The sequence below is a fragment of the Musa acuminata genome, chromosome BXJ1-7, assembly GCF_036884655.1.
Source record: "Musa acuminata AAA Group cultivar baxijiao chromosome BXJ1-7, Cavendish_Baxijiao_AAA, whole genome shotgun sequence".
In the NCBI taxonomy this organism is placed as follows: Eukaryota; Viridiplantae; Streptophyta; class Magnoliopsida; order Zingiberales; family Musaceae; genus Musa; species Musa acuminata.
Genome location: NC_088333.1, coordinates 243,042 through 268,288, shown reverse-complemented (window position 1 = coordinate 268,288; position 25,247 = coordinate 243,042). Strand labels below are relative to the sequence as shown.

The window sequence follows — 25,247 nt, the reverse complement described above, 5'->3', positions numbered from 1 at the left end:
ACTGTGTCGGCCTATCATGCAGGATCATCGGTTGCTCGAAGAAACCCAGACGATCAACCCCTATGGAGGAACTTTACAACTAAGAAGATCCCAATCTGTCTACTTGGCCATCTCGAACTAGAACCTTACTAACAGAACAAATGCTGCATAATAAACACAAGGTGCTTCATCCCCACCATCATGAACAACATGTTAAGGTCAACAACAAGAAGAATAACAGTGGAAGAAGATTGCTCGGATTAGAAAAATATCCTCAACTCATGCTGAAAATGAAAAAGGACTGTTCCGGTTGTTAACATACATACGGTAACCATCTAATTATCATATCATGGACTACTGTTCTGAAAACCAAAGGACGACCGCCATGGCTTGAAGAGTGGAAAATGCATCTTTGATCTTTGAACTCCCAGTCCCAGTCCCAGTCCCAGTGGTTCTCCTCCTGCAAGGTGAAGGGAAAATGAATCGAGTTAGAGAGCAAGCAAGCATTCAAAAAACGATTCCAGAATCATAGACCTGAAACATCAATTCCATTCAGTTCTTGATTATTAAAGCCAATCAGAAATCTCTGATGATGATGATGATTTGATCTTCCTAGTATCGGAGGCAGGCTAACTTCCACTTCGGAAGGAAGATCGACTTACGATGAAGGATCCTCTTTTTCCTCCTGCGTCAGCGAACACTGTTGCCCGATAGAATGGTTCTGATTCTGTCACAGGTGCAGGATAGAAGACCGTCGACTGTTGCTATAAACCCACGGGATATCTTGGAACCGGGACCCGAGAATACTAGGATCTGAAAAGCCACGGTCAGAAGGGAACCCCCCCCCAAGTCAGTCTCCGCATCATGGTCGACCGCGGAAGAAGGCCTATCGGGGAGTATGGCGAAGCCCGAAGGCAGCAGCGCTACGTGGTTGGGGTCTCCACCACCGAGGACCGCAGCGATGGCAGCAGCGTCGACAGGAGCATAAATCACGTACGAGCAAGTTGGGTCGGAGCAGCTCTCTTGAAGTATCATCATGTTGGTGGTCTCTTCTTCAGGGAGCTACCATTCATTGATCAGCATGCATTTTTATCAGCTCAAGGCATTCGAGTAGAAAATGTAAAAAGAGTAAAAAGGGGAAAAAAAGGAACAACAAAAGACTTACTCCGACGGTGTATATGGAGACACAATTGCCTCCTTGTTGGCCATTGGCTATACAAGCTGCTTCATGAATCATGCCTCCTTTCAAGAGAATATCCCACTGTTTCATACAACAATAAAACGCAAGAAAAATTACAAATATCTATCTATGTGATTGATGTACACATCTTCTATCCAACCACCTACTGGATGCCAGCATGTCATGCATGAATTTTTCAAGTACCATACGGATACTACGGAGAGAGAGAGAGAGAGAGAGAGAGAGAGAGAGAGAGAGAGAGATTGATCTTGAATGTAATTATGTATGGGTATACTACAGAATTGAAATCAGAACGACCGGATGAAGGGTTACATCTTCTTCCAAACAAGTTTGTGTTGTCAGATATAACTAAGTTGGCTTTGCATCAGAAAGAAAGAAATCTCATGGTAATTTGCTAATGTCTAACATATACGTCACTGCTAATGCTGTCCCTTGGAATAGCAAGTCATGTCATCGTGAACTGGCTCAGACTCTAACATGTAAATATAAAAAGAGTTTGGAATGGCTGGCTATAACCACATGAAAACATAATCCAAGTGATTGATGTGTAGTTCAAAGGAAGAACACAAGTAATTAATTCTTTTGGGGGGTGAGAATGAAAGAACGCACTATTTCTGGAACCCTGAATACCTCATTGCGTAAGGACTCACTCCGCAGGAGCTCAAAGACTCTCTTCGGGGTAATTGGCAACCAGATGGACGTACTTGCATTCAGAACAACTCCGGGAGGCCTCCCTGGATCTCCATCGTTGTTTCTGCTTCTGATCCTAACATGATCGGCGACGTTCCCGGATATATTTGTCCAGTGGTGAGCCACAGACCCACTTACACCACTGCAAAAGCTCACCACCATCCTCTCAGCTAACTTGAGTATGTTCCTCGTTCCATCAGGATTTGCTACAAAAAAGAGAGATGTGAAAATAGAAAGCTGAACAAGGCGACGTATGAATTTACAGGGAAAGGAAAGGGTCATCACCGGCTATATCAGCACTGGAGCTGTTCGTGGCTAAGAGGCAAGCTAACCTCTCACATTGCCTCGTCATTGTCGATACCCATCTTTTAGCTCCGAATGCTAGACAGGAGTTCACCATCGACTTGAACATGTCATGAACACCACTGTCATCCACTTCGACATGTTCGATCCATACCACCTACATCGTAGTAGCGAGCATGACACATGAGATCAGATCTGGAAGAGAAACAGTTTAACGGAACTTGCAAGGTGGAGATCGATGTTTTGTCGGCTCATTACCTTGGAGTAATCATTTGGCAGTTGTTGTATTACGCAGCCCGACGGTCTTCTTCGGTACCGAGCCATCGGGTTGAGACGTACTTCCATAGAAACATCAACCACCACCCAGAGTCCGTCATGGCGTTTGCAGTATCTTAGAAACAAGCTCTCTCTGAGAGGAACAAGAGGGGTTGGAACTTGTAGTTCAGCAGCCATCTGAGAATGCACATAGCCAATGAACAAAATGGTGATGAAAATAGTAATGCTAAGAAGCGAACAATAGGGTTCTGCTATGTAAAATTTCTCGATAAAAGATCCTATTAATCAAATCAAATTCACCATTTATCAATGTATGCGAACTGACAACACCTGGACTAAGCTCGGAGCTCCCGGTGCCAATTAACTAGGTTAGCAGAGTGGTCTCTGTTGTGACAGGGCTATACCGATCGCAGAGACATATAGATGCACTCTACAGCGAGATCATGTAACGGAGCTATACCAATTGCAGAGTGCCGTCGTAGCCGCCCTCTCCTACTCCAGTCGCAAACATTTCCACGGTGGTCGCTCTTGTGACGATGCTGGAGAAGAACACACTCCATTTACTCTGCAGATCATCAAGAGGAACACAATCCACAATCCGGTCAATGCATGCAACTGCTGTAGAATTCCATGCAACTCGTAAGAGTTTCAGAAGAAGGACAACAACAACAACATCATCATCATCATCATAATGTGTTGCGTACCACATCCATTAGGATGTCAACTAATCTCCCGGTGTGCATGCGAACGACTGCGGTCTCGCGGCTTGCTTCGGTTCTCAAGCCTTCCATCTTTGGCCCGAGCCCTCCGGGAAATGCCCGAGCGTACTCTTCCTGGTTCAAGGTTTCACGGAAACCGTCGTAGCCCCAAGTCCATATAGGCTCGCCCAGCTGAGACATTGCGAGAAGCTCCTCGGCAGCGACTTGTGCTAATGCTAATGCCGTCCGTCTTCCCATCTCGGTTCGCCGATCGTGAGGCCTGAAAACAACCTCTCCGCCTCTGGAGCTGTCATTTAGTGTCATGTCTGGTTCTGGTTGGGCCCTAAAGCCTCCAACCATGGAAGGCGAAGGCGTTTGGAAGGTCATCAGCTGCTGACCAGCGTACTTTGCGACTATCGCCGAGATCCTTCCGATCTGTTGCACCAAGAAGAAGGGCACGGAGTTATAGCAGCCTTTCATCCTTGACGAGTAAGCCAAGTGCGTACCTCGTCCTGTAAACGAGCATTCTCGGCCTGCAGCTCTTGCTCGTCGATCGACATCTCACCGAGATGAGGAGGGCCACCGCAGTTGGGACAGCAGGCACCGGTCAGAGCCTCTTTGAGCCTTAAGTTCTCGGATAGCAGCCGGTCGTTCTCATCCTTGAGCCTTTGGTTTTCCTCCCGCTCACTCTGGTTCTGCATGCATGATGTGACAGAGTGTGTATGAATGAACAGAGGAAGCGATGTACGATGATATCTTATGTATGGCTTTCACATCAAAAGTCTTTTAGTAGGTGGGCACGCGCGGTAAGAGCAAGGCGAGGCAGACCTTTATTTGAGTTCTCTTGTTCTGGAACCAAAACTTCACTTGGAGAGGCTCCAATCCCAGCTCTCGGCCGAGCTCATTCCTCTGCCTGTCATCAGGGTGCGGGCACTCCTTGAAGAACCTAATGAATAGCAGAGCGTCCGTGTGGCGAACCATGTTAAAGCTCTCCGAAGGAACAGAAATAAAACAAAAAAGGTCGGGGGAGGAAGCAGATCGTTCTTACGACTCCAGCCGTTGAATTTGATCCGGAGTATGCCTGTGGTGCCGCTTCCTCTTACCGCGGCTTCCATGATCTTGCAGCTCGTCCTCGGAAGCTCCCTCCGTGGGCTCACTTCCTGGCGTGTTAGCGAAGTCTTCATCGACGTCGGGAATCAGCTGATCCATCATCTGATCATCCAGGAGATCATCTTGCTCTTGATCCTCTAACATGAACTGCCACAAACAACAAACCTTAATCTTTGCTTAAAATTCTAGTATGCATGCATGCATGCATGTCGATATGTAATTTTTCTTGATTTAGAGAGAAACTAAGAAGCAAATGGATCCCAAGGTTAACAGTGGATAAGAAGGAGAAATTAGTCAGAAGAGCATTACGAACAAATTAAGATCCTGCGACTAACATTAAGTTTTAGGGCAGGTCTCACCGATATCGTTTTCTCAATATAAATGTCAAAGAGACTAAGAACTGCCTTGCTACATGAACATTAGCAATATGGCTGAGAAACCGTAGCACACGGATGAAGAGGAATGAGTCGTTGTCTCTCACATCAGAACATGGACAGAGAATGGTATGGATGGAGAGAGAGAGAGAGAGACAGGGAATGTAATCTTAATCGAGCATAAGATAAACATCTGCGAAGAAAGAGCGAAAAGAAAATGTAAGAGCTCAACCTTGTTCCATTTCCCTAAACTCCACAGCCTCTAGCTAGCGAAACTCTCTCAAACCCCTCATAACCAACCAGTAGCCACTCGCTACGGCCGCCATTGCTGGCTGCTATATAGGCTGCAAAGATTAACCCTCAAAGATAAATAAGCTGCAATGCGATGGAGAGCGCGAATCAGAGGGGCAGGTAGCTTTGCGAAGCGGGTGCATGCACCCACGACTTTGTTCTCACTCGATGCCACCTTCTCTCAGAACATGTACCCTCATGGCATCGTTGCACTAAAGTCCAAAGAAAGATAGAGAAAAATATAACGGCTTATCTTTGAGTATCTAGTGTAGCTTACAGACCTGACCAAGTGCCAAAGCTGGGAAGGCACCCTCATACCCTCTCCTAGAAACCGGTGATGATTCCATCTGGTTGCCGGGATCATTATTCTTTCTCAGCATATTGTTCCGATCGAAACCTAGCTTGGATGCTGCAGGGAGAAGTCGCGAGACAAAACTTCCATCCGTTTAAGAATGCATCAGTGGCGGCTTCCAAGTGTTTCTGAGGAGAGGGGAGAGCGCTCCTAAATCTCTCTATCTCTCATTTCTTGACTCGTGCAGTATTGTTTGGAAACGGAAACTGGAATCTTAAGAGGAGGGAGACTGCCGCGAGGAGGAAGGAGGAAGGGGAGGAAAAAGGGAGCGGTGGGCGGAGGAGTTATTGCGGAAGGTATAGCGGGTGCAATTGCATTTATTGATAGCCTACTCGCTGCTGCTGTTGCTGCTGCTGCTGCTGCTGCTGCTGCTGTTCGAGTGGAAGAAGAGAAGCTTGTCGACACTGGTCAAGCCATAAATGAAATGGACCGGCCAAGATCACAAAATCCCATAAAAATATATATATGTAATATAAAATTAAACTCGGTACCTTAGGAGAATATATCATCAAAGCCTTGTTGCAAGTCCAATGAATACAAAGATATGCCGAAAACATTATTATTTATTTATTAAATAAGTTATCAAAAGACATATAATTTGCATGAGGCAATCAATAGTAAGATGATGAAAGAAGTTGGATGGAGGAGGCAGGCAAAATATTCTAAATATCTAAATTCCATTTATCAAACGTCGGAGACTCGAGAGATGATGATATTACAAAATTCCTGAGCGATGGACGTTGGTACTACAGGGGAAAGAAAATAATCGAATCCAGTTTCAGTTGAATGAAGATCCAGAAAAGGAATTCTCCCAAAAACAAAAAGAGAGAGAGAGAGAGAGAGAGAGAGACGGTGTCGGATCCCCCCACAGCATTTACTGCATGAGGCACACATCACATGCAGCACTGGCACAATGCCTGGTCTGTGCATGTTTATGGTACAACCACTCCTACAAAATGTGCAATCTTGAATGATACCATCCTCAGAGAAAATGCCGCAAAAAAAAAAATCATCAGCTGAAGAAGCTCAATCTCATGGTGTGTTGTTGTTCTTCACTTGCCTCGCTCGCCTTCGCTCATCGATCCACTCTTTCCTCATTAATCACCGATAGCATGCGATTGCCACGTCGTCGTGTCCCTCTTCTTGGCCATTACTGCATTCCCTTCTCTCTTCCTTCTTCTGTTCCCATATTTGAGGGGAATTTAATTCGGACACATCGACCAAAGGATCGGTTTGTCCATAAAACAACAACAACAACAACAACAAACTTGGTAGGAGGATGCTCGTATAACTTCAAGCATTCAGCGTATGTTCCCATATAAATTCGCTTACTTGTTTAATTTAATTACCTTGTGAAACTCGATCCTCCTCTGTAATTTGTATTGAAATTTCCTCTTTGACATCCATAATTGGGTCTATCCTTTTGCTAATTATTATTTTGTCTCCATTATTCCAATACATTCCTACAAACTATCGTATATCTACTCGACCTCTATTTGTCAGCGGGCACGACGTGTCATCATCCGAAGCGTCCAATTCCACCACCATTCGATGGAGACCATCGATCGCATCATGCAAAGCTCCAACACGCCCACGTAGAGAAGAGAAATAATAATAATAATAATAATAGTAATGCTATAAAGGGAGCAAGACTCGGCAAGCCGGGGACGACACCAGGGACCGAGTCGGGCGGCGTGGGAACTGCTCGGTCCTGCCGGCCTCCCTCTCTCTCTCTCTGTCTTAATCCCTTCCAAATCCTTATATTTAGCTTCTTAATCACTTAAATTAGCCCCAGTCTCTTCGCCGAGCCATCTACGAGTCTGACTGCCCCGCCCCGCCCCGCCCCCACCCTCCCTCCAAAGGCCAGGGAGGTGTTGCCCTCTCCGTATCAATCTCTTTCTTTCTTCCCACCGCTCGACCTGGGTCCATTCGTCCCTGCGGTGAGTAGAGTTTGATCGGGTGGGGGGATCGAGGGGGTTCAGCTCGAGTGTGGTGGGCGGGGGTCACCGGTTCTTACCCAAGGATTTGTAGGTCTTTTGGGGGATTCGGTGTTTGAATTCGTTGGGGAAAGATGATGATGTGGAAAGATAGCGGCGTTCCGGCGGATTCTTTCTACGAGGCTCGGTCCGAGTCCGCCGAGGGACCCAAGAGCAAGTTCAAGATTAAGGTCAGTTTTGGCCCTTCTTTCCTTTGGGTCTCTTTGATTTTAATTCTTGCTCAGATCCTCTTCGTCTTATCTTTTCTGGGGTCGCCTGTCCCCAACGGAATTACGATGTTTTGGCGTCTCCAGAGGGCAATTATATTTAGCAACGCACGTCTGCATGCTTAGGTGCTCCATGTCTTTGTAATTAAAGAAAGACATTTGGACAGTCGGTTCATCCGCGTCCGTAGGCGTTGATGAAATATGTGTGAAACACAGTCTGGAGATTTTACTTTGGCCTAGTAAATACTTATCTTCACTCCATCATGAAAATTTTATATCCTAAGCCATGTCGAAGACACAAAAAAAGTTCTGGTGTTCTCAGAACTTGGTAAGGGAAATCATTTTGGCCTTCTTTCTAATTTTCTCTTCGCAAACCAGGAGGGCAGGGTCCTCGAAGCGTGTCTCCTTTTAATAAGTCATCTTAGTCTGGCGGGAAGGTAATGTGCGAATCATATCGGCAGAATGCAGTTGTCTGAGAAATGATTTCGCATGGGCTTTGTTTTTCAAATAAAATGCAGCTTGTTATCATGAATAGCCATTCGAGTTTCATTAGGATTATCCTAACTCTCCATGTCAAAAAGTGTCCCACATATTTTTCTCCCAGAAAGTTTGTTCTCATCTGTTCATGGAGTCTGCAAACAAATGTTACACATATTTCCCTCAAGAAAAGTTTGTTTTGATTTGTTCATGTAGGCTGGAAAGACTCTGAGTGCACGAAGATGGCATGCTGCATTTAGTCCGGATGGTCACTTGGACATTGCTTCAGTTCTCAGTCGGATACAGCGAGGGGTACTCTAACATTTAACAACTTCTTTTGCCTGTATATAAACATTCATACTATGGTGCTCCAGTGTTAGTGTGAAGCATGAATAAGGAATAAGAAAAATTATCTTCTGCTTTCTTATTTCACGCATTGATGCCTTCTTCATGACCGTTTTGCCATGCCATCACAGTACATGCTCTTGTAACCCGCTATACTTTAAGGATCATTCATCCCACGTTATGTTGTTAAGTGAAACTTCAGCACATTAGATGCGGGCGCTTTTGATTTTATTACTCAGCTGGTAATGGTAGAGTATGCCTTCTGGAGAATGATACTGTTTGGTGTCTAGTATTGATAACCATCTGAGAGCAATATTGGATGTCTTCGGTAACTTAGATATGGTACAGGATGCAATCTCAAAGTTATTCAAGATTTATAAAGAATATGATTTCTGCAATATCAATATATATTTTGTTTTTGCAGTGGTTTACTAGTGTCATAGCCATAGCCTTTCTGATGCTGATAACAAAAGCATATTATTGAAAATTTGCATATTCTGAGGTCTGCAAGTGATTATAGGATCTTACTTTATGAGAGAAATGACTGAGCAACCTGCTCTTTTAATCAAGTAAATGATTCTTCCAAAAAAAAAAAAATATTGTCATCTACGATCACATAGTACCTATCTTTTGAACGATAAGTACAAGTGTTATTCCTTTGAGATAACACCTTTGATACGTTTGAGATAGCCTTGAAGTTGATGCACAGTAAATTTATGAGGATTGGGAGGGGATGGCACGCAAAGAGATTATCTAGGAGACATGTTACGTTAACAGTACAATTTTTCAGCTGGTTAGGATAGTTGCATCAAGCACCTGAGCAACAACTGTCATGTATGATTAACGTACCACTATTCTGAAAATACAGGTGGCACAAACAGTGAGGAAAAGAGAGGAGAAAGGTGAGAAGAAGAGGATATTATTGTATCCTTAGAACTACTAAGAGGCCCATCTTATTATTGTGTTCCTTCAACATTTCCTAAATCGAACTAACCCCACATGACAGATATGCTAATGGTTTGAATGGCTTTGAATTTTGAAAAGTTTATTTGTAGTCTATGTTAATGCTTCCAGCTTACAGGGTTATATAGTTTCATTTTTTCTTATTGATCTTTTAATTGGCATAATAAGATAAATCACTTGCCTCTCTTCTGTTACCGAAGACCGTGTTGCGAGCATGCACCAACCAGTCTACTGACTCCCAAAAGCCAAACTGCAATACACAACCAGTTTAAAACCAGCTTGATGTTTGGCTAAGTCACCCGAAAGAGAAGCCAGTATGTCTGCCCTAGTCTTCATGATCAACTTGACCTTGCATTGATAATATTTATCTTGCCATTATCTACACTTCAACATGAAGACGTCCTCTAATAAAAAAATGGTGCAATCAAATCATGAAGTTAATTTAGTTGGATAATATGGTTTTGTCTTTGACTTGTACTTATCTGTTTTGTTGATATCTGGGATCAATTTGCATGATCACTCTAACTAAAATTGATGATATTTTGTGATACGAATACTTTAGTATCATTGGTATTGCTGAATTTTAATACCTCTGTTTAAAAATCTTCCTGAATTAGGGTGTTCATCCTTCAATACGTGGAGAGGTCTGGGAGTTTTTACTTGGGTGCTTTGATCCTAAAAGCACCTTTGAGGAGCGAGAGCAGCAGAGAGAACATCGGAGGTAGTACCAGTACTTAACTGTAACTAATTAGTAACAGAAGATAGGGACAATCTGTTTTATTATACATGTGGCATATTACACATATTTTACAGGTTCTTTAGTTGAGCTAGCATTCTTTTTAATATTTGGACGTCCATTTTTCCCATAAATATCTACTAAGGCTTATTTATTATTTCTTATTGCAATTTGTTTTACAGACAATGGTTTATGCCTCAACTATCTTGTTAAGCATAGAATAACATCAATAGACTATGAACTGCCATTTCTTGGTTTCATTGACTATATAGACTTCACCTCTGCACTGTTTGACCTAATATTACAAAATTGGCATTATTCTGGATAAATTAAGTCATCAGATCATTATTCTAGCACCTGACAATCAATTATGTGCATTGCAAGCATTTTTAAGTGGTCACTTACTTTACTCATACCTCATTGATTAGTGGAACCATTTATCGTCTTTCTCATTGATTAGTGGAACAATTTATCGTCTTGATGTTTGTAGACATTGAAACATTTCGAATAGCAAGTGGTGCCAAAAAATGATATATGTCCACCATATGTTTGTAATATTGTATGGTTTCCGCTCGTGTTCAGGCTTCTCCTTGGCTTGAGCACTACTAAGGATTAAAATGCTCATCTTAATTATTTCAATTGTTGCTCATCTTAAAAATGACACTTTTTCATGCTTGAAATGGCAGCAGCCTAGTCCAATGGGGTAAGGGCATCAACCTTGATTTTGTGATTTGATGGTTTGTCCAAAATTCTTAAACAAGTCTTGTTTCTGTTTTGGACCCTGTGAAAGTTTTTCATGGTGAACTTTCTGGCTTTTCTTTTTGTAAGGACATAACACTTGTAAATTGTAGTACAGAAACTTTTTGTTATGTGGCTAAAGAAATGCTTAAAAATCAGTAACCAGAAGCAAGAACATAATAGCTGCAGCTTGCCTGCATTCTGATAAATGGCTAGTACATTCCATTGGTTGAATGCCAACTCCATGCTGACATGTTGGTGTTCATTGCACTAAATTCCAATTTAAATTTAGTTTGGTTTAATACATTTCATTCGTCATGCAGGGTGCAATATGCAAGATGGAAGGATTTGTGTCAGGCGTTGGATTCTCATGTTGGCAGTGGAAGAATCATTACAGCTCCAGTAATAACCGAGGATGGTCAACCTATTCAAGACCCTTTAGTCCTCCTGGAAGCCAATCCGGATCAATCCAAAGGACAAGCTAATGGTGGTTCTGAAGCAGAGCCTTACCTGGATAAGCAAGTGATCGAATGGAAGCTCACACTACACCAAATTGGTATGCACCTATATTTGGTTTGCCACTGTTTTGTATTTTAGATTTTATGTCATGTTTTATATCATGTTATATAATTCTTTACGCAAAATTGGTGCCATCATATCTTCCTTTCTTGGGCCTGTTACACCTTTTACGATGGTGGTTTACTGTACACCTCACCGCTGGCTATTGCACTGGTATGTTATAATCTCATCTTGAAACAATGTTGATAGAAATCCAGGTGTGCTTCCTTCTCTAGACATTATCTATTGATCAATTGATCTTTCTGCCGCCCCCCACCAAACCCCCCCCCCCCAAAAAAAACAGAACAAACAAAAAGAAGGGCCTATAGAATTTAACCAAACCTCTGAGAAGATGTTCTACATATTATTTAAGAAATTTATTCTAGAACCATTTCATCAATGAAACTATAAAAACTTCTGTTTAATTGACCTTTTAATCATAAACCAACATGATGGCCATAAATTTCTACTTGTTACAGGTCTTGATGTGCTTCGGACAGACAGAACTCTGGTCTTCTATGAGAAGAAAGAAAATCTTTCAAAGCTCTGGGATATCCTAGCTGTTTATGCCTGGATTGACAAAGACGTTGGCTATTGTCAAGGTGATAACACATTTAAGATTTAACAACATAATTTTTTAATACTGTGCACATCCGCCAACGTAGCTTGCAAACATATCAGGAATGAGTGATCTTTGCTCCCCACTGATAATTCTTCTTGAAGATGAAGCAGATGCATTTTGGTGCTTTGAACGTTTGATGCGCAAACTGGTATAATTTTTGTTGCCACCTTGCTTTTAATTTATCAGTTTTTGAATAATGCTTCAGTTTTTTGGAGCGTTGTTGGTGAACGCATGTATCTCCCAAGTATTATTGCACTGGCCTTGAAGGATATATTATAGTATCTAGATCCTGTTGTCTCTCTTTGTAAAATATGCTCAAGTGCAAGATTGGAAGTAAGATGAACAGATATCAGATTGAAATACAATTACTGGGAATAGGTGCTGTTTCTGAAACACCATTGTTTTTTCTTTGTATATGATACATGTTAAGTATAATGACTCGTCTTAGGTTGTGACTATCATGATTCTTTTCTAATTCCTCAAGTTTAGAACTCTGTGTCTTTAAGCATTAATGGATTTTTTGCATGTGGTTTTCTGTCTTTACACTCCATCTGTTCCAGGACTTTTCCATGTCCTTCCTCTATCAGATGCTTATATAGAATTCTTCCAGTTGACTTTTTATTATATGGTTCTAAGCATGCTTTCATGCCATAGAAGCAATTTATTCTTCAGGTTTTTTGCAACAAATCTAGATGTCTGAAAGTCCCAATAACTTTTTAACACATTGCAAATGTACTAGTGATATGATGATTCATTTTCTATAGATATATTTACAAATCTGCCTCGTTTTGCTTTTTAGAGTTTAGTGATCTAAGTGGCTTATTTGTAATTCCTAAGCTTCTAATTTTTTGCACATTAGTACCTTTATTGTACTGTAAGGCATACTGATCTTGGCAGACTTCTCTTTCCAAAGTTCACAATGGTTCTTCAGCATGGCTGTAATTAGAATTTTACACCCATGTTCTTGTACTGAAGGTTCGTGTTATTTGCAAGTTGACCGACAAGTTAGAACTCCAGCTTCCAAACAAAACAAAGTACTATATATACTGAATGTTAAGAAGGAATCGTATCTCTTAAAGAATTTTTGTTCACTTTTCATCTTCAGTATCTTTATTGTTGACGACAATTAAATAAAAGCATAATTGAACTCTCAGTCTGGCCTCTAGGCCTATTAACTGAATGACTTGTAGGCCTACAACCAGGTGACTAAAGAACGGTTAAGCCAGTAGTAGAGCCATCTAACTCTATAGACCAGCACAAGTGTCTGTTACTTCCAAGTGGATCTATTGAAAATGTCACATGGACTATCTTCCACCATAACTAGCAATTATTTATGAATATCGCAAGGAAAAGGTAAAGCCTCAAGATAATATGATGGTACAATTGCCATAAATTGGTACAAATTGCAATATCCATTCCAAGAAATTTAAAAGGATCTAAAGCATTTGTCATGCTAACTTTCTTCAATGTTGTGATGTTGAGTTCAAATGAAATGATTCATTCTGCGATCAACAGGATGTCCACACTATAAATATATGCCAGTTGGTGCACTTGGAACTCATCAGATGATAACATAGTGATCCTTTTTAGATATAATATTTGACTTGGAAAAGGTTTAACATTAGGTGTTTATGTTTGATAACACTGCACTTTAGGCTTTAGAAAGCAAGTAACCACTCCAACAATTGATCACAAATAAATCCATAGATTGTCAGATTTTTTATACAGTAAATCCTTTTCTCGCCATTTTATGGTTTTGAAGGTCCTAGACTATGTTATCTTTTTAGTGGTGTGTAACTCTCTGCCTTCATTTATTTTCTTCTAGATGTATCTAGCTTATGGTCATTACCACATAAAAGGATCTGCTGCATATTTGAGTTGAAATATTCTAGAACTAAACTACTTTTGTACTAAATTAAAATGCTTCTGATAGGAGTTTTCTTTGATAATATTGTTAACTTGTCTTTTAATCACTTTGTCATGTGAAATTTTAAAGCGAGGAAATTTCAGATGCACTGAGAGATCTGTTGGTGTGGAGAATCAACTACAAAGTCTAGCATCAATAACACAAGTTCTGGACCCAAAGCTTCATCAACACCTAGGTATATGACATGAGATAAACTAGTGCACAGTTACATTCAGAATATATCATGTGTCTCAAAGATACAAATATAAAAGTATATATTTGCCATTTCTTTTATAGATTCTCTCATCTAAGTATCTTATCATCATAAGCAGTAAATGTTTTTTCATATGTTGTATGTTCGACAATATCAATGAGGAAGTGTTTGATAAACAATTGTCCAGAAAATTTGAAATGTTAATGTGAAATATTAAACCAAAGGCGGTGTTTGTTTAATTTATAAACAGTTGACACTAAAATGACATCATTGGAGTGTACATTTCTTTTTCTTTTTCGTCTCTAAGGATGATTTTTGTCAATTGTATGGTTGATCCTATAGATATAGTGTTTTAATTGTCTCACTATCACTACTCTTTCCTCATCAATAGAGGTGCTAATGCTGTTTCCGTGTATTTTCTGAACAGAAACACTTGGTGGAGGTGATTACCTCTTTGCAGTTCGCATGTTTATGGTATTGTTCCGCCGAGAATTATCCTTTGGAGATTCTTTGTATCTTTGGGAGGTACTGAACATTATAAATAAACATCAATGAACAGTATTCTCATGTGGGCCTATATGGTTCATAATTCCAATCATTGTTGCCAAAATGCTTTTTATACTCCTTGTGTTTCATAAATGGTACAAGTCAAGCTCATTCGATTAAAACACGTCTGTGTGTACATGGAGCATCTTTGTCTTTTATCTAAAAGCAAAAGTCAATCTCTCTGCTAGATTCTACTTCATTTCAGTTCTTATTCAATTGTATTCCCATGTTAAGCAACTATTGCATAGTTAAGAGGTACCTATATTTGGAGCAGTTACATAGTTATTTATTTATAAAATTTTGTTGACCGATGAACACTGATTTCTCACCATTTTGTAACTTCCATTGAGATGCTTTCCTTATGCTACATGATTGTTTTATGTGAACAAACATATTACAAAGAATGAATTATCCTAAACCAATAAATTTTAATGGGATGATCTACTCAACAAGTCTGAAATTTTCAGATCAAAGTTACTAATAGTAGCTTCTCAAGTTTATATATAAAGTTCCTTGTGATAGTCTTCCATCACCCTTGTTGTTCATACCTCAGTAGTTATATTGCCTTCATTAATACCTTTGACATCAATTAACCATAGAACATTACGTTGCACAGAGAATACTATATAATTACTGTGATACAATGTTGTGACTATCAATAAACTTAAGAAAAAGGTGGCCCAATGCACAAGGCTCCTGACTTAAAGAAATGACAGCCTAGTGCATGAGACACCCACCGATTGTGGGGTTTGGTGAAGATTAATGTACAGTCTTACCCCTATGCATATAGAGGGATGGAGTTTGGGGAGAGTTTAGCGTTACTCTTATAAATGAAGAAGTTATTAGATAAGTCAAATTTAATTGATTAAGTCATAGAGGAATAACCTCACTGTTCCACCAAGCCGCACATTATTGCTATCTAGATAAACTACTAATCCGGTAACTTGCATGGAACATATTTGCCACATAGTTTAAAGCATATGCTCAAGTTATTAGGAATAGTCATCAAGGAGATATGTCTACTTTCTTGTTATTCTCTTTTTCCCATGTAGGACTGTTGGGGTATCACACATTTGTTACATGTTTTATGGTATCTATGTGTTGTGCAGTCTCATAACTTATATGTAAATTTTCATACAGATGATGTGGGCTCTAGAATATTACCCTGATATGTTCTCCATGTATGAAGAGCCAGAGCTTCTCACTGAAAAGAATGATGTGTCTAAAGGGAAAGTTAAGTCAATACGCCAATTTGGGAAATTTGAAAGGGAGAATCTCAAGAACGGAACTAAAACTTCTGAAGCCCCTTTGCCAATCACAGTTTTTCTTGTTGCCAGTGTTCTCAAAGAAAAAAGTGCAAGGCTAATTCAGGAAGCACGTGGTTTGGATGATGTCGTTAAGGTAAGGAATTACCTATTTCTCTTTATATCCGTTAGTTGTTTAGAATTAATGATCACATCTAAGCGTTATCCAAATTATTTATCTGGATAGCAAAACCATGCAATTCTTCCCTAGTTTCAAAAGTAAATCACAACCTTTTTGTCTAATCTGCAGTCTGCAAAAAGATATGCTTTTAAATATTTCAAATAGGCTATCTTTTCCCAATTATCCAAACAGTTTCAGTATTCACATTCATTAATGAACTTATATTTAACTAAATTTAGTTAGACATTGCAACCACCCATTCTTTGATAACAACAGATATATACATGGGTGAAGCTATTTTAGTACGTGTATACTTAGTACATAGGTTTCTCTTTAGTGGTTGCCATATACTTCCAAAATTACACAAAATTGCAATGCGAATATCTGCAAGTGTAAATCGAGGACATGGAATGTTATGAAACTAAATCCATAACTAAGTAAATTGATCAATAACTAGTGATCTTGAATATGGTGCATAACTTTGAGTTGAATACGAAATTAGATGAAGAGATGGAAATGTGGAAGATAGAAGACAAAATACTGTAAATTGGAAAATCCATAACAACTCCTATGAACATAAAAAATGGGATATGAATGAGGGATCGATATAGTAACTAACAACTAGATCAAATTAAGTACTATGTCTTGTTCATTAAGGTGCTCCATACATATTAGGTGTTGCAAGCCCATTCAATTGTTAGGAGAGAAAAGTTTGTCACATCAGTTTACATTTAGCACTCTCTAAATGATGTTTGTTTGATCAGATTTTAAACGAGACAAATGGAGATTTAGATGCAAAAAAAACGTGCAGTCATGCAATTAGGCTTCACAAGAAATATTTGAAAATGGTACGCATCTCTTTCAAAAAGATTATATTGTGTTTATTTGGTCTTCTTAAATTTATTTGTTCATTTTTTTGTTTAATAGTGATAGTAGATTGCGGAATATTCCCAAGAAGCATGTTCCACCTTATATTGATTTCTCATGTAATATACGCTAGACCTGGCAATAACATTCAAATGCTGGTCTAGAACCTAAGAGTGAAAAATTAAGCGGGTTAATACTTTAGATGACTGGTAATTGTAAAAATATAAAGATAACACTATCAGCAATTTTTTTGGGGGAAGATAGAATTACTACTTATGATGATATTCTTTTGATGTTATTCAGTATGGCTCATTCATTTCCACCTTTATAAACTGTAGTGCCTTTTGCTTTGCATTCTTTAAGCAAAAAGGATTATTGGAGAAAATGTTCAATAGCTAATATTCGCTACATCCAGCATGTTTTCATCTGATAATTTGGCAGCCTCCACTGATTATTTTTATAGGATTGATGCTTTTCAACATCATCGTTCTCTATAATATTTATCCTGTAATGTTCTATACTTGTTAGGTGTTTGTTTTGTTTTATTTCCGGTTAATAATGATGAACAGATTTTTCCATAATAAAATATTTTTTAACCTTTTTAAGAAATTTTTTTTATCTTTGTATTGGATATTTCTTGTTTTATCTGAGTACTTTGGACAAACTTGTGCATTATGTATCTTTGCAAATTATGCCCAAAGTAGAAAAATAAGTCCAACCAAGCTAAAGGCAACATCTTTGTGCTGCCACATTCTGGTTAATGAACACATAAAAGACTCACTAAGATTATCTAAAGTATCAGTTTTTCTACTTCAACTAATAATAATAATAATGATAATGATATACCTCCTCTCATTTATGTAAATATGTGTTGATTATATATGTTCCCATCAAAGGCATATTGTCATGTGGACCTACATGAGCTCTTAACGCAACCATCCTGGGTCAGGATTTGATTATGTTTGAGGTGCTGATCCCAAAATGACTGATCCTGAAATGATACGAAAGGTTTCTTGCAAATGTTAGTCTTGTATGGTCATTTGTTGTTATTCAGGAATCTTTGCTTTCAACCCCACACCTAGCACTCTTTTGAAATCCTTCTTCCTTTTCTATGATTTACCTTTATGAGTCCTAATCTTACAACCACTAGGGTATTTCTGCCATTTACTTGGAATCTAGAATATTCTTATAGGTGATATGCAATAACTTGAAATATTTCTGGATATCAGCTTGTTGGAGAGGCCAATATAAGCAAACTAAACAATGACATTCATTTCAAAATTTTCTAGATTTTTTTGATACCTCATCATTTTTGAAGTACAATTACTCCTCTTTGATACATTTAGCTATTATTATGAGTTTTAAACTGAGAATGCTTTAAGAATTAATTTACACATGGGTGTATCAAGCCTGAAGTACCAGCCTATAAAATTCCCCATTGTGATGCCTTGCCAGACTCCTCTCCTGAAAACTCGGGTTTTGATGAGATCCTTCATTTCTTTGGTTGATATTTCCATGGCAATAATACTTTTGCTATCTTTGATTTGTTATCGAGTTAGATTGCAAATAGTTCTGCAATTTTCTTTTTACTTGTTAGCTTGGAAGTACAACTTCAAGTAGTGGCCTCCATGAAGTTCTAGTGTTGCTTTTATGAGTTGATGTGTATAAGATTGAGGTCTAGTGCAAGGTTATCATAATTAAGTACATTTTCACAAATGCAGGCCAAGAAATAATAGCTTCTGATGTATATAATGTTCCATGGAGTGAGTTGATTCCTGGTGGCGGAATAATACAGCGTTTACTTGTTGAAGGATCTGCAAAGGGAGATACTTTCACTACTTGTCAAATTCTCTAAAGCCCTAGCTCATTGTTTTTCTATGAGCAGGTTCTCCTCCAGTATGTTGTAAGACTACTACTACTACATGTAAATCCTATTCATGCCTCATGTGCTCTTCATTGAAGCAAACCATTGCAACTGTATTATTTCTCAGCTGTTATTGCTTCAAAACCAGGAAATGATTGAGGATTGGTTCATTGTTACAAAGTCTAAAAATAATTATAAATAAGTGATTCATGGCTGCATTTCTACATATATATATATATATATATATATATATATATATATATATATATCATCTTCGTTGTTAGAGTAGTTGTTGTTGTTGTTGTTGTTGTATTGGGGAGATTTTCTTTATATTGTGTGGTTGGAAACTTTGTTTTTTGTCTTTCCACGATCATGTTGCTGATCGTTAATGATCTGTTGTTTGTTGCAAACTTTCTACAAGCAAAAGTCGGAAACTTGCTTTCTGAAAGAGATCATAAACCACAAATCCCTGATGGATGTTAATCAGAACCTGGTAGAGATACAGGATTTTGATTCTTTCTTCCATCAATTGTGGGGTTTGTGGACATGTATCAAGAACCTGGGATTTCACTTCTTGTCAGCTTCTCATCAGCATATAGAGAAATCCATGGAGTAGGCTTTGCACAGTTATCAGGCACGTCATTTGCTTTTGAGTCTCCAAATTAAATTGGCAATTTGCAATTAGCAGCATATCCAAAGATACAATTCAGCATACTGCCCCCTTTGCTTAATTTGACATTATTAGAAATTGAGCTTCTAAATATCAGTAGTACACTTTTATAACCACAAACGTTCTTTTATAGCATCCAATATATAAAATTTCTTTGTTGAGCCATTCGAGTGCATTATTATTACACAAAGTGATATGTTCAAAGTTCGAATGCATGTGTCATATTTTAGTAATAGAATTTTCTTTCAATTTTTTGAAATATTTTTATTGAGATCGATGTGGCTGTGCTCGTCTATTACAATTGCACTATTATAATGGTTCGGTTTAGCGGGGTTGAGCTCAATCCCACCACACTTGGCTCAAAGGATGGATTCCAACCTCACGCTCGACCGTGTGCCTCTGATTCAGTAAAAACCCTAAAAAAAGGAAGAAATAATAATAATAATAATAATAATAATAATAATAATAATAATAATAATAATAATAATAATAATAATAATAATAATACAGAGAGAGAGAGAGAGAACATAGATCCGCGCCACGTAAGCGCGAACCCCGTGGGACCAAAGAACGATCGCAGCCGTCCGTATCGCGATAAGACCACGGTCGCACACCAGATCTCAAGTATTGCTCACGCGATTCTTGTGCCATGGCGTTGCGTTACACCAGCATCGTCCATTTTGCTTTATGTTTCGTGAAGTCGTTGATGCCGAGGCCACGGTGGCTTCGAAAACATACGGTCGTCGACAAGGAGGCGGCAGGCGGCTCCACCCACTCCCACGCCCCCCCCCCCCCCCCCCTCATCTTTATATTGTACCGTCGACTTCGGCAACTCTTTCGATATATAATAGAGGGGAGTGGTTTCAACACTCTTTTGTTCTGCTTTTGCGTGTGATCTCCGCGAGAGTCGTATTCCAGTCCGCTGCTGCAAGGTAAGAACACGAAAAAGGTCTGTTCTTTCTTCTTTCTTTTCTGGGTCAACACAAAAAATCTCCTCTTTCGTGCGTTTGATCGGTGATATGGGGGCATGAATTTGTGGCTTTCGTTTGGTGGTTTTGCTTCTCTTTTGTTGATTTGTTCTGGTATTTCCTTTCTTGAATCTGCTGCCTGATAGGTGGAAATATATTGCTCGGGAATTTAGATTGTTCTGGGAAAACTGGCGGATTGTCCCAAGTAATTCTTTTCCCATGTGGATTATGACGGGCGTAGAAAGATCCAAGGACAAAGAGAAAGAGCTCGCGTTGACGCGAAATAGCCTGCTTTGTTTACTTCTTTAGATCATGTTTGGACTTGAATGGGGACGCCGAATGTTTAGATTTAGGAATGCTTCACGATTTAGAGTATCCGAGGGTTGACTTGAGGACAAAGCTATAGTTGTTACTTGGTTCTAAAACATGAACAAGAAAGAGGAGAATACTTGCCCTGCCGTCTGTGGCACTTTAGATCTGATATCGTCAATGCGGATGAAATGTGGATTACAGAACTACGAAGAATATTTTTCTTATGCCTCCCTTTTTGTTATTTCTGGGCACTATTTTGCATCACTTCGAGCTTCAAAAAAAATTCTCCCTTTTAACTTGCTTCTGAAGTTCTTGAAAATTCAACCAAGATTGAGTGAGGCAATTGCAAAGTCTCTTCTTAATTGTATGCTGTCGATCGTTTCTTGATTGTGCACACACCGGAACTATATGCAAAGCGTCACTCTTAAGAACTTCCCTTGAGGATTTTGCACTAATTTTATTGCTGCCGTTGATTGACTTGTATATTGACTTGTTGATGTGTTCTATATCAAGATGCACATGGCTTATTGCCATGACCACAAAATCAAAGCAATTAGACTTGCAGTTGATGTCCTCTTTTGGCCGATATATGAAGTGGTGTTGTTTGTAGCGAAGTATCCATAGTGTTTTACAGCTTGTTCTCACTTGTACCAATGTGCCTTTGTACCGATAGCTGACCAAACAGTCTTTTTCTAAGGAAATGCAGTATTGCATTATTGTATCAAATTTGGACTGAATGTTGACAGTATCCGTATTTGCGTGGTTTTCAGATCTGGTCGTGGCTCTCGAAGCAAGTTAGCTTTTGTTTCGACGTTCCCTTCGACAGTTGCAGTGTTCATGTCTGATCTAGAAGCACAGATCCCATCTGCTTTTGGTATGTTCAGGAAGTTGTGTTATTGACAATTTGCACAACTATCCTTGGTTATGTGTCTGAAGTTTTTCTACACCATAACTGCACGTGCAGATGAATGGATCCGTCTTGCAATGTGTCTGTCATCTTGGTTATTCCCTTTCTTTTTCTGTAGATCCTTTTGCTGATGCAAATGCTGATGACTCTGGTGCCGGCACAAAGGATTATGTGCATATCCGCATACAGCAGCGGAATGGCAGGAAGAGTCTGACCACAGTGCAAGGACTCAAGAAAGAGTTTAGCTATAACAAGATCTTGAAGGATCTGAAAAAGGAATTCTGCTGTAATGGTACTGTGGTTCAGGACCCAGAGCTGGGCCAGGTTATTGTTTTGCCGCCTTTGCTTGATGTGTCATTAGGCGGAAAGCTTATCGTCTAATCAGATATGCACTCATTGCTAGCAACCTCGATGGCCAATGCATTTATCTTTTTGTTGTTTTTATAGGTCATTCAACTTCAAGGTGATCAACGAAAGAATGCTTCAAATTTCTTAGTTCAGGTAATAGCCTTTTCCACGGTTCCTTAGTGTAGTCTTGGCCGTGATCGATAGATATCTAGGGGTGAACCTGAGTTAATTATGTTCCATTATATGCGGTGAATGACGATGCTGTCTTTACGGTGCAGGCTGGAATTGTGAAGAAGGAGCACATTAAAATTCATGGTTTCTAAGCAGTTGCGTATCGGGCTCAAGTAATTTACCAGTAAGACATATATCATCTAGCTTGCCTCTGGTTGAATGGTTCCAGACACTTTGCTGTAGCTGTAGGAGAGCCCACTGCCGGATGGATACTCTCTTTAAACATATATTTATACAAAGGACATAGTGTGTGTTTAAATATCTTTGCTGTAACCTTGTTTAGATATCTTGGGAGTGATATCGTTCAGTGTGGTTAGCACCTTTGCTTTGCATCTTGTTCCAGTCTGGCATAGTCCAAATGGTCTACGGAGCATGTTCTTATTTGCTTAATTGTGTTGTGTCTCATCAGAAGAGTGGCTTGTGTGGGGGGATTGTTGACAGACAGCATAGTTATGAGAAGTAGAGAAAATTCTTTTCGTATTATTTATTTAAAGAGGAAATCCATGATAGTTTCCAACTATGATTTAGGATTTAGGATTAAGATGAGGAAGAGAGAAAATGGACCGTTTCTCTCTTTGGTCGGTCGCCCTCTCAACATAGTTGTTTAAATAATAACTATGATGCTATTGATTCCCTGATATGATTGATTGTAAACAGAGTTAAATATTTTATTATACGTTGGGGTTGGGGGGGAAGCATAGAAGAAGAGGACACGTTGCCGATAGATAGTATCGGGGTGTGTGCATGGCTACAAGATGAGGAAGGAGTAGCGACGGGAATATGCCGTCGTCGGCCTCCCACTTGACTTGTTGATGATGGAGGGAGGGAGAATGGACCATCCACATTTGCTTGCTGCCTTGTTGTATCAGCAGATATTTTCTTCTTCGCTGCGTGCAATTTATATTCCATCACGATAGCAACTCCCCAACTAGTAATTTAATTTATTTAAGATAGATGGACGATTAAGAGCAATTAATATTATTCCACGTTTCCAAGTAAAGGGAATCCTTAAATCGAATAGAATGTTGAAGAGCTCTTTCTTCTTCTTCTTCTTCGGTGTGCATCCACGCCCTCTCAGGACGGACGATAATAGCAGAGGAGATCACCACCAGAATTATTTTGACTGTATGTGATCACAACCCCATTCAATGCGGTAATTACAATAAATTAAATTAATATTTTACTTTATTCCATTAACTTAGTGGCGGTAGTCTCACCACACCAAAGAAGGCAGGCCACCTGCGCCTTCTTCCCACTCCCCATCAAAATATCTTCGCCTTCCTTCGTAAAGACGAAAATGACACCCAAAAGCTAACATAGATATTTTCACTCCCGAATATCCGCTATTTATACCCCCCCCCTTCGCTTACACCCCATCCATCCACTCTCATCCTCCTCCTCCTCCTCCTCCGGCCTCTCCCCCAACTCCAAACGTACACCTTTCGCCACCCTCCTGCAATGGCAGCCTCCGTGGCCACCTCCTCCCTCCTCTCCAACCCCAAGTCCCTCATCTCCGACAACCACCACCGCTCATCCTTCAGCGGCTTCCGCCTCCCGGCCACCGCCCTCCGCTCCCTCCCCGGCCGTGGCAGACCTTCCTTGTCCGTCACCGCCGCCTCCGCCGCCCCCAGGTACGACCTCGATTCCTTCCGCTTCGAGCCCATCAAGGAGTCGGTCGTTTCCCGCGAGATGACCCGCCGCTACATGACCGACATGATCACCTACGCCGACACTGACGTGGTGGTCATCGGCGCCGGCTCCGCCGGGCTGTCCTGCGCGTATGAGATATCCAAGGATCCGTCGGTGCGCGTGGCCATCGTGGAGCAGTCCGTCTCCCCCGGCGGCGGTGCGTGGCTCGGCGGCCAGCTCTTCTCGGCCATGGTCGTCCGCAAGCCCGCCCACCTCTTCCTGGACGAGCTCGGCGTGGCTTATGACGAAGCCGACAGCTACGTCGTGATCCACCACGCCGCGCTCTTCACCTCCACCATCATGAGCCGCCTCCTCGCCCGCCCCAATGTCAAGCTCTTCAACGCAGTCGCCGCCGAGGACCTCATCGTCAAGGAAGGCCGCGTTGCCGGCGTGGTGACCAACTGGGCGCTGGTGTCAATGAACCACGACACACAGTCCTGCATGGACCCCAACGTGATGGAGGCCAGGGTGGTGGTCAGCTCCTGCGGCCACGACGGACCGTTCGGCGCCACCGGAGTGAAGCGGCTCAAGGGCATCGGGATGATCGATTCCGTGCCGGGGATGAAAGCCCTCGACATGAACGCGGCGGAGGACGCGATCGTCCGCCTCACCAGGGAGGTCGTGCCCGGGATGATCGTTACCGGCATGGAGGTCGCCGAGATTGACGGTGCTCCAAGAATGGTATCAAAATTTCATCTTTCTTCATTCTTTGGCTGCAAATTTTGTTCTTTCGGTAAAGATTTAAGGGGTGCGTCGCAAGGTTCCTTTCATCACATTTGTTTCCCGAGAGAAACAGAGCTCTCAGGGAAGGTCTTCCTAATTTTGATTTGGTTGCAGGGAAACAAACATAAACAGAGCATAGTCCTAAAATTTGTTGATTTCGTGGCAAAAGATTTGATCTTCTTCGTCATGTGAATTTCTTGAGAGACAAACGAAGAAGGTATGTTCCTTGCGAGGAATTCACGGTGGTGTTTGGTTTGGTTGCAGGGGCCGACCTTCGGGGCGATGATGATCTCAGGGCAGAAGGCGGCACACCTGGCGCTCAAGGCATTGGGGCGGCCCAACGCTATCGACGGCACCATCGGAGCGGAGGCGGTGCAGCCGGAGCTGGTACTGGCCTCGTCGGACGCCGGGGAGATCGTCGACGCCTAAGACTGCAGCCACCACAGCAGCTTTTCCTGGAAATAAAAGATGGTAAGGGGGCAGGGGAGGGGTGGATGGTGATGGACTTTTGTTCTTGGTGGGTTGGAACGATAAGACGCAGAGGGGGAGGAGTGACCGAGAGAGATTCGAGACATCTTCTTCTTCTTCATCTTCTTCTTGGGTTCTCTTTAAATGCTATGCTGCTCTCTTGTTGTTAAGAAAGTATCATCCTATTATCTTC

At 40.7% G+C, this 25,247-nt stretch overlaps 4 protein-coding genes across 6 annotated transcripts; 3 read left to right on the top strand and 1 right to left on the bottom strand.

Annotated features, from left to right (window-relative positions):
• Window positions 1-214: 214 nt before the first annotated feature.
• Window positions 215-5,521, bottom strand: LOC135678057 (homeobox-leucine zipper protein HDG2-like). Its single transcript, XM_065190374.1, has 12 exons — window positions 5,204-5,521; window positions 4,196-4,404; window positions 3,976-4,093; window positions 3,654-3,842; window positions 3,154-3,582; window positions 2,910-3,014; window positions 2,432-2,626; window positions 2,156-2,330; window positions 1,811-2,076; window positions 1,145-1,240; window positions 642-1,041; window positions 215-439 (listed from the first exon to the last, which is right to left on the bottom strand). Exons 1-11 carry the CDS (start codon window positions 5,300-5,302, stop codon window positions 670-672), a joined length of 2,253 nt encoding a protein of 750 aa, XP_065046446.1. The 5' UTR covers window positions 5,303-5,521; the 3' UTR covers window positions 215-439; window positions 642-669.
• A 1,424-nt stretch (window positions 5,522-6,945) lies between these two features.
• Window positions 6,946-18,964, top strand: LOC135678056 (rab GTPase-activating protein 22-like). 2 transcript variants are annotated; one of them, XM_065190372.1, is made up of 11 exons: window positions 6,946-7,441; window positions 8,171-8,266; window positions 9,880-9,983; window positions 11,060-11,292; window positions 11,774-11,896; window positions 11,976-12,064; window positions 13,913-14,018; window positions 14,464-14,561; window positions 15,723-15,983; window positions 16,772-16,855; window positions 18,596-18,964. In XM_065190372.1, the coding sequence occupies exons 1-11, from the start codon at window positions 7,346-7,348 to the stop codon at window positions 18,605-18,607; spliced, it is 1,302 nt and encodes a 433-aa protein (XP_065046444.1). In that variant the 5' UTR covers window positions 6,946-7,345; the 3' UTR covers window positions 18,608-18,964. The 2 variants fall into 2 exon arrangements, with proteins under 2 accessions (XP_065046444.1, XP_065046445.1); XM_065190373.1 differs by lacking the exon at window positions 16,772-16,855.
• Window positions 18,965-20,209: 1,245 nt separating this feature from the next.
• LOC103991029 (protein translation factor SUI1 homolog) lies at window positions 20,210-22,506 on the top strand. 2 transcript variants are annotated; one of them, XM_009410387.3, is made up of 5 exons: window positions 20,210-20,340; window positions 21,459-21,562; window positions 21,714-21,919; window positions 22,043-22,096; window positions 22,222-22,506. In XM_009410387.3, exons 2-5 carry the CDS (start codon window positions 21,526-21,528, stop codon window positions 22,264-22,266), a joined length of 342 nt encoding a protein of 113 aa, XP_009408662.1. In that variant the 5' UTR covers window positions 20,210-20,340; window positions 21,459-21,525; the 3' UTR covers window positions 22,267-22,506. The 2 variants fall into 2 exon arrangements, with proteins under 2 accessions (XP_009408662.1, XP_009408663.1); XM_009410388.3 differs by having other exon boundaries at window positions 20,214-20,357.
• A 1,042-nt stretch (window positions 22,507-23,548) lies between these two features.
• Window positions 23,549-25,247, top strand: LOC103991030 (thiamine thiazole synthase, chloroplastic). The gene is made up of 2 exons (XM_009410389.3): window positions 23,549-24,544; window positions 24,851-25,247. The coding sequence occupies exons 1-2, from the start codon at window positions 23,633-23,635 to the stop codon at window positions 25,013-25,015; spliced, it is 1,077 nt and encodes a 358-aa protein (XP_009408664.1). The 5' UTR covers window positions 23,549-23,632; the 3' UTR covers window positions 25,016-25,247.

Excerpts from the sequence above, each read along its gene's own strand:
- LOC135678056 (XM_065190372.1), top strand. The coding sequence starts at position 7,346 with ATGATGATGTGGAAAGATAGCGGCGTTCCGGCGGATTCTTTCTACGAG. Across the intron at positions 9,984-11,059 it reads CAGCAGAGAGAACATCGGAG|GGTGCAATATGCAAGATGGA; the intron begins GTAGTACCAGTA and ends TTCGTCATGCAG. Across the intron at positions 11,293-11,773 it reads GCTCACACTACACCAAATTG|GTCTTGATGTGCTTCGGACA; the intron begins GTATGCACCTAT and ends TACTTGTTACAG.
- LOC103991030 (XM_009410389.3), top strand. The coding sequence starts at position 23,633 with ATGGCAGCCTCCGTGGCCACCTCCTCCCTCCTCTCCAACCCCAAGTCC. Across the intron at positions 24,545-24,850 it reads TTGACGGTGCTCCAAGAATG|GGGCCGACCTTCGGGGCGAT; the intron begins GTATCAAAATTT and ends GTTTGGTTGCAG.
- LOC135678057 (XM_065190374.1), bottom strand. The coding sequence starts at position 5,302 with ATGCTGAGAAAGAATAATGATCCCGGCAACCAGATGGAATCATCACCG. Across the intron at positions 4,094-4,195 it reads CAAATTCAACGGCTGGAGTC|GTTCTTCAAGGAGTGCCCGC; the intron begins GTAAGAACGATC and ends GCTATTCATTAG. Across the intron at positions 3,015-3,153 it reads TTGACATCCTAATGGATGTG|AGTAAATGGAGTGTGTTCTT; the intron begins GTACGCAACACA and ends GATGATCTGCAG.
- LOC103991029 (XM_009410387.3), top strand. The coding sequence starts at position 21,526 with ATGTCTGATCTAGAAGCACAGATCCCATCTGCTTTTG. Across the intron at positions 21,563-21,713 it reads ACAGATCCCATCTGCTTTTG|ATCCTTTTGCTGATGCAAAT; the intron begins GTATGTTCAGGA and ends CTTTTTCTGTAG. Across the intron at positions 22,097-22,221 it reads CTTCAAATTTCTTAGTTCAG|GCTGGAATTGTGAAGAAGGA; the intron begins GTAATAGCCTTT and ends TTTACGGTGCAG.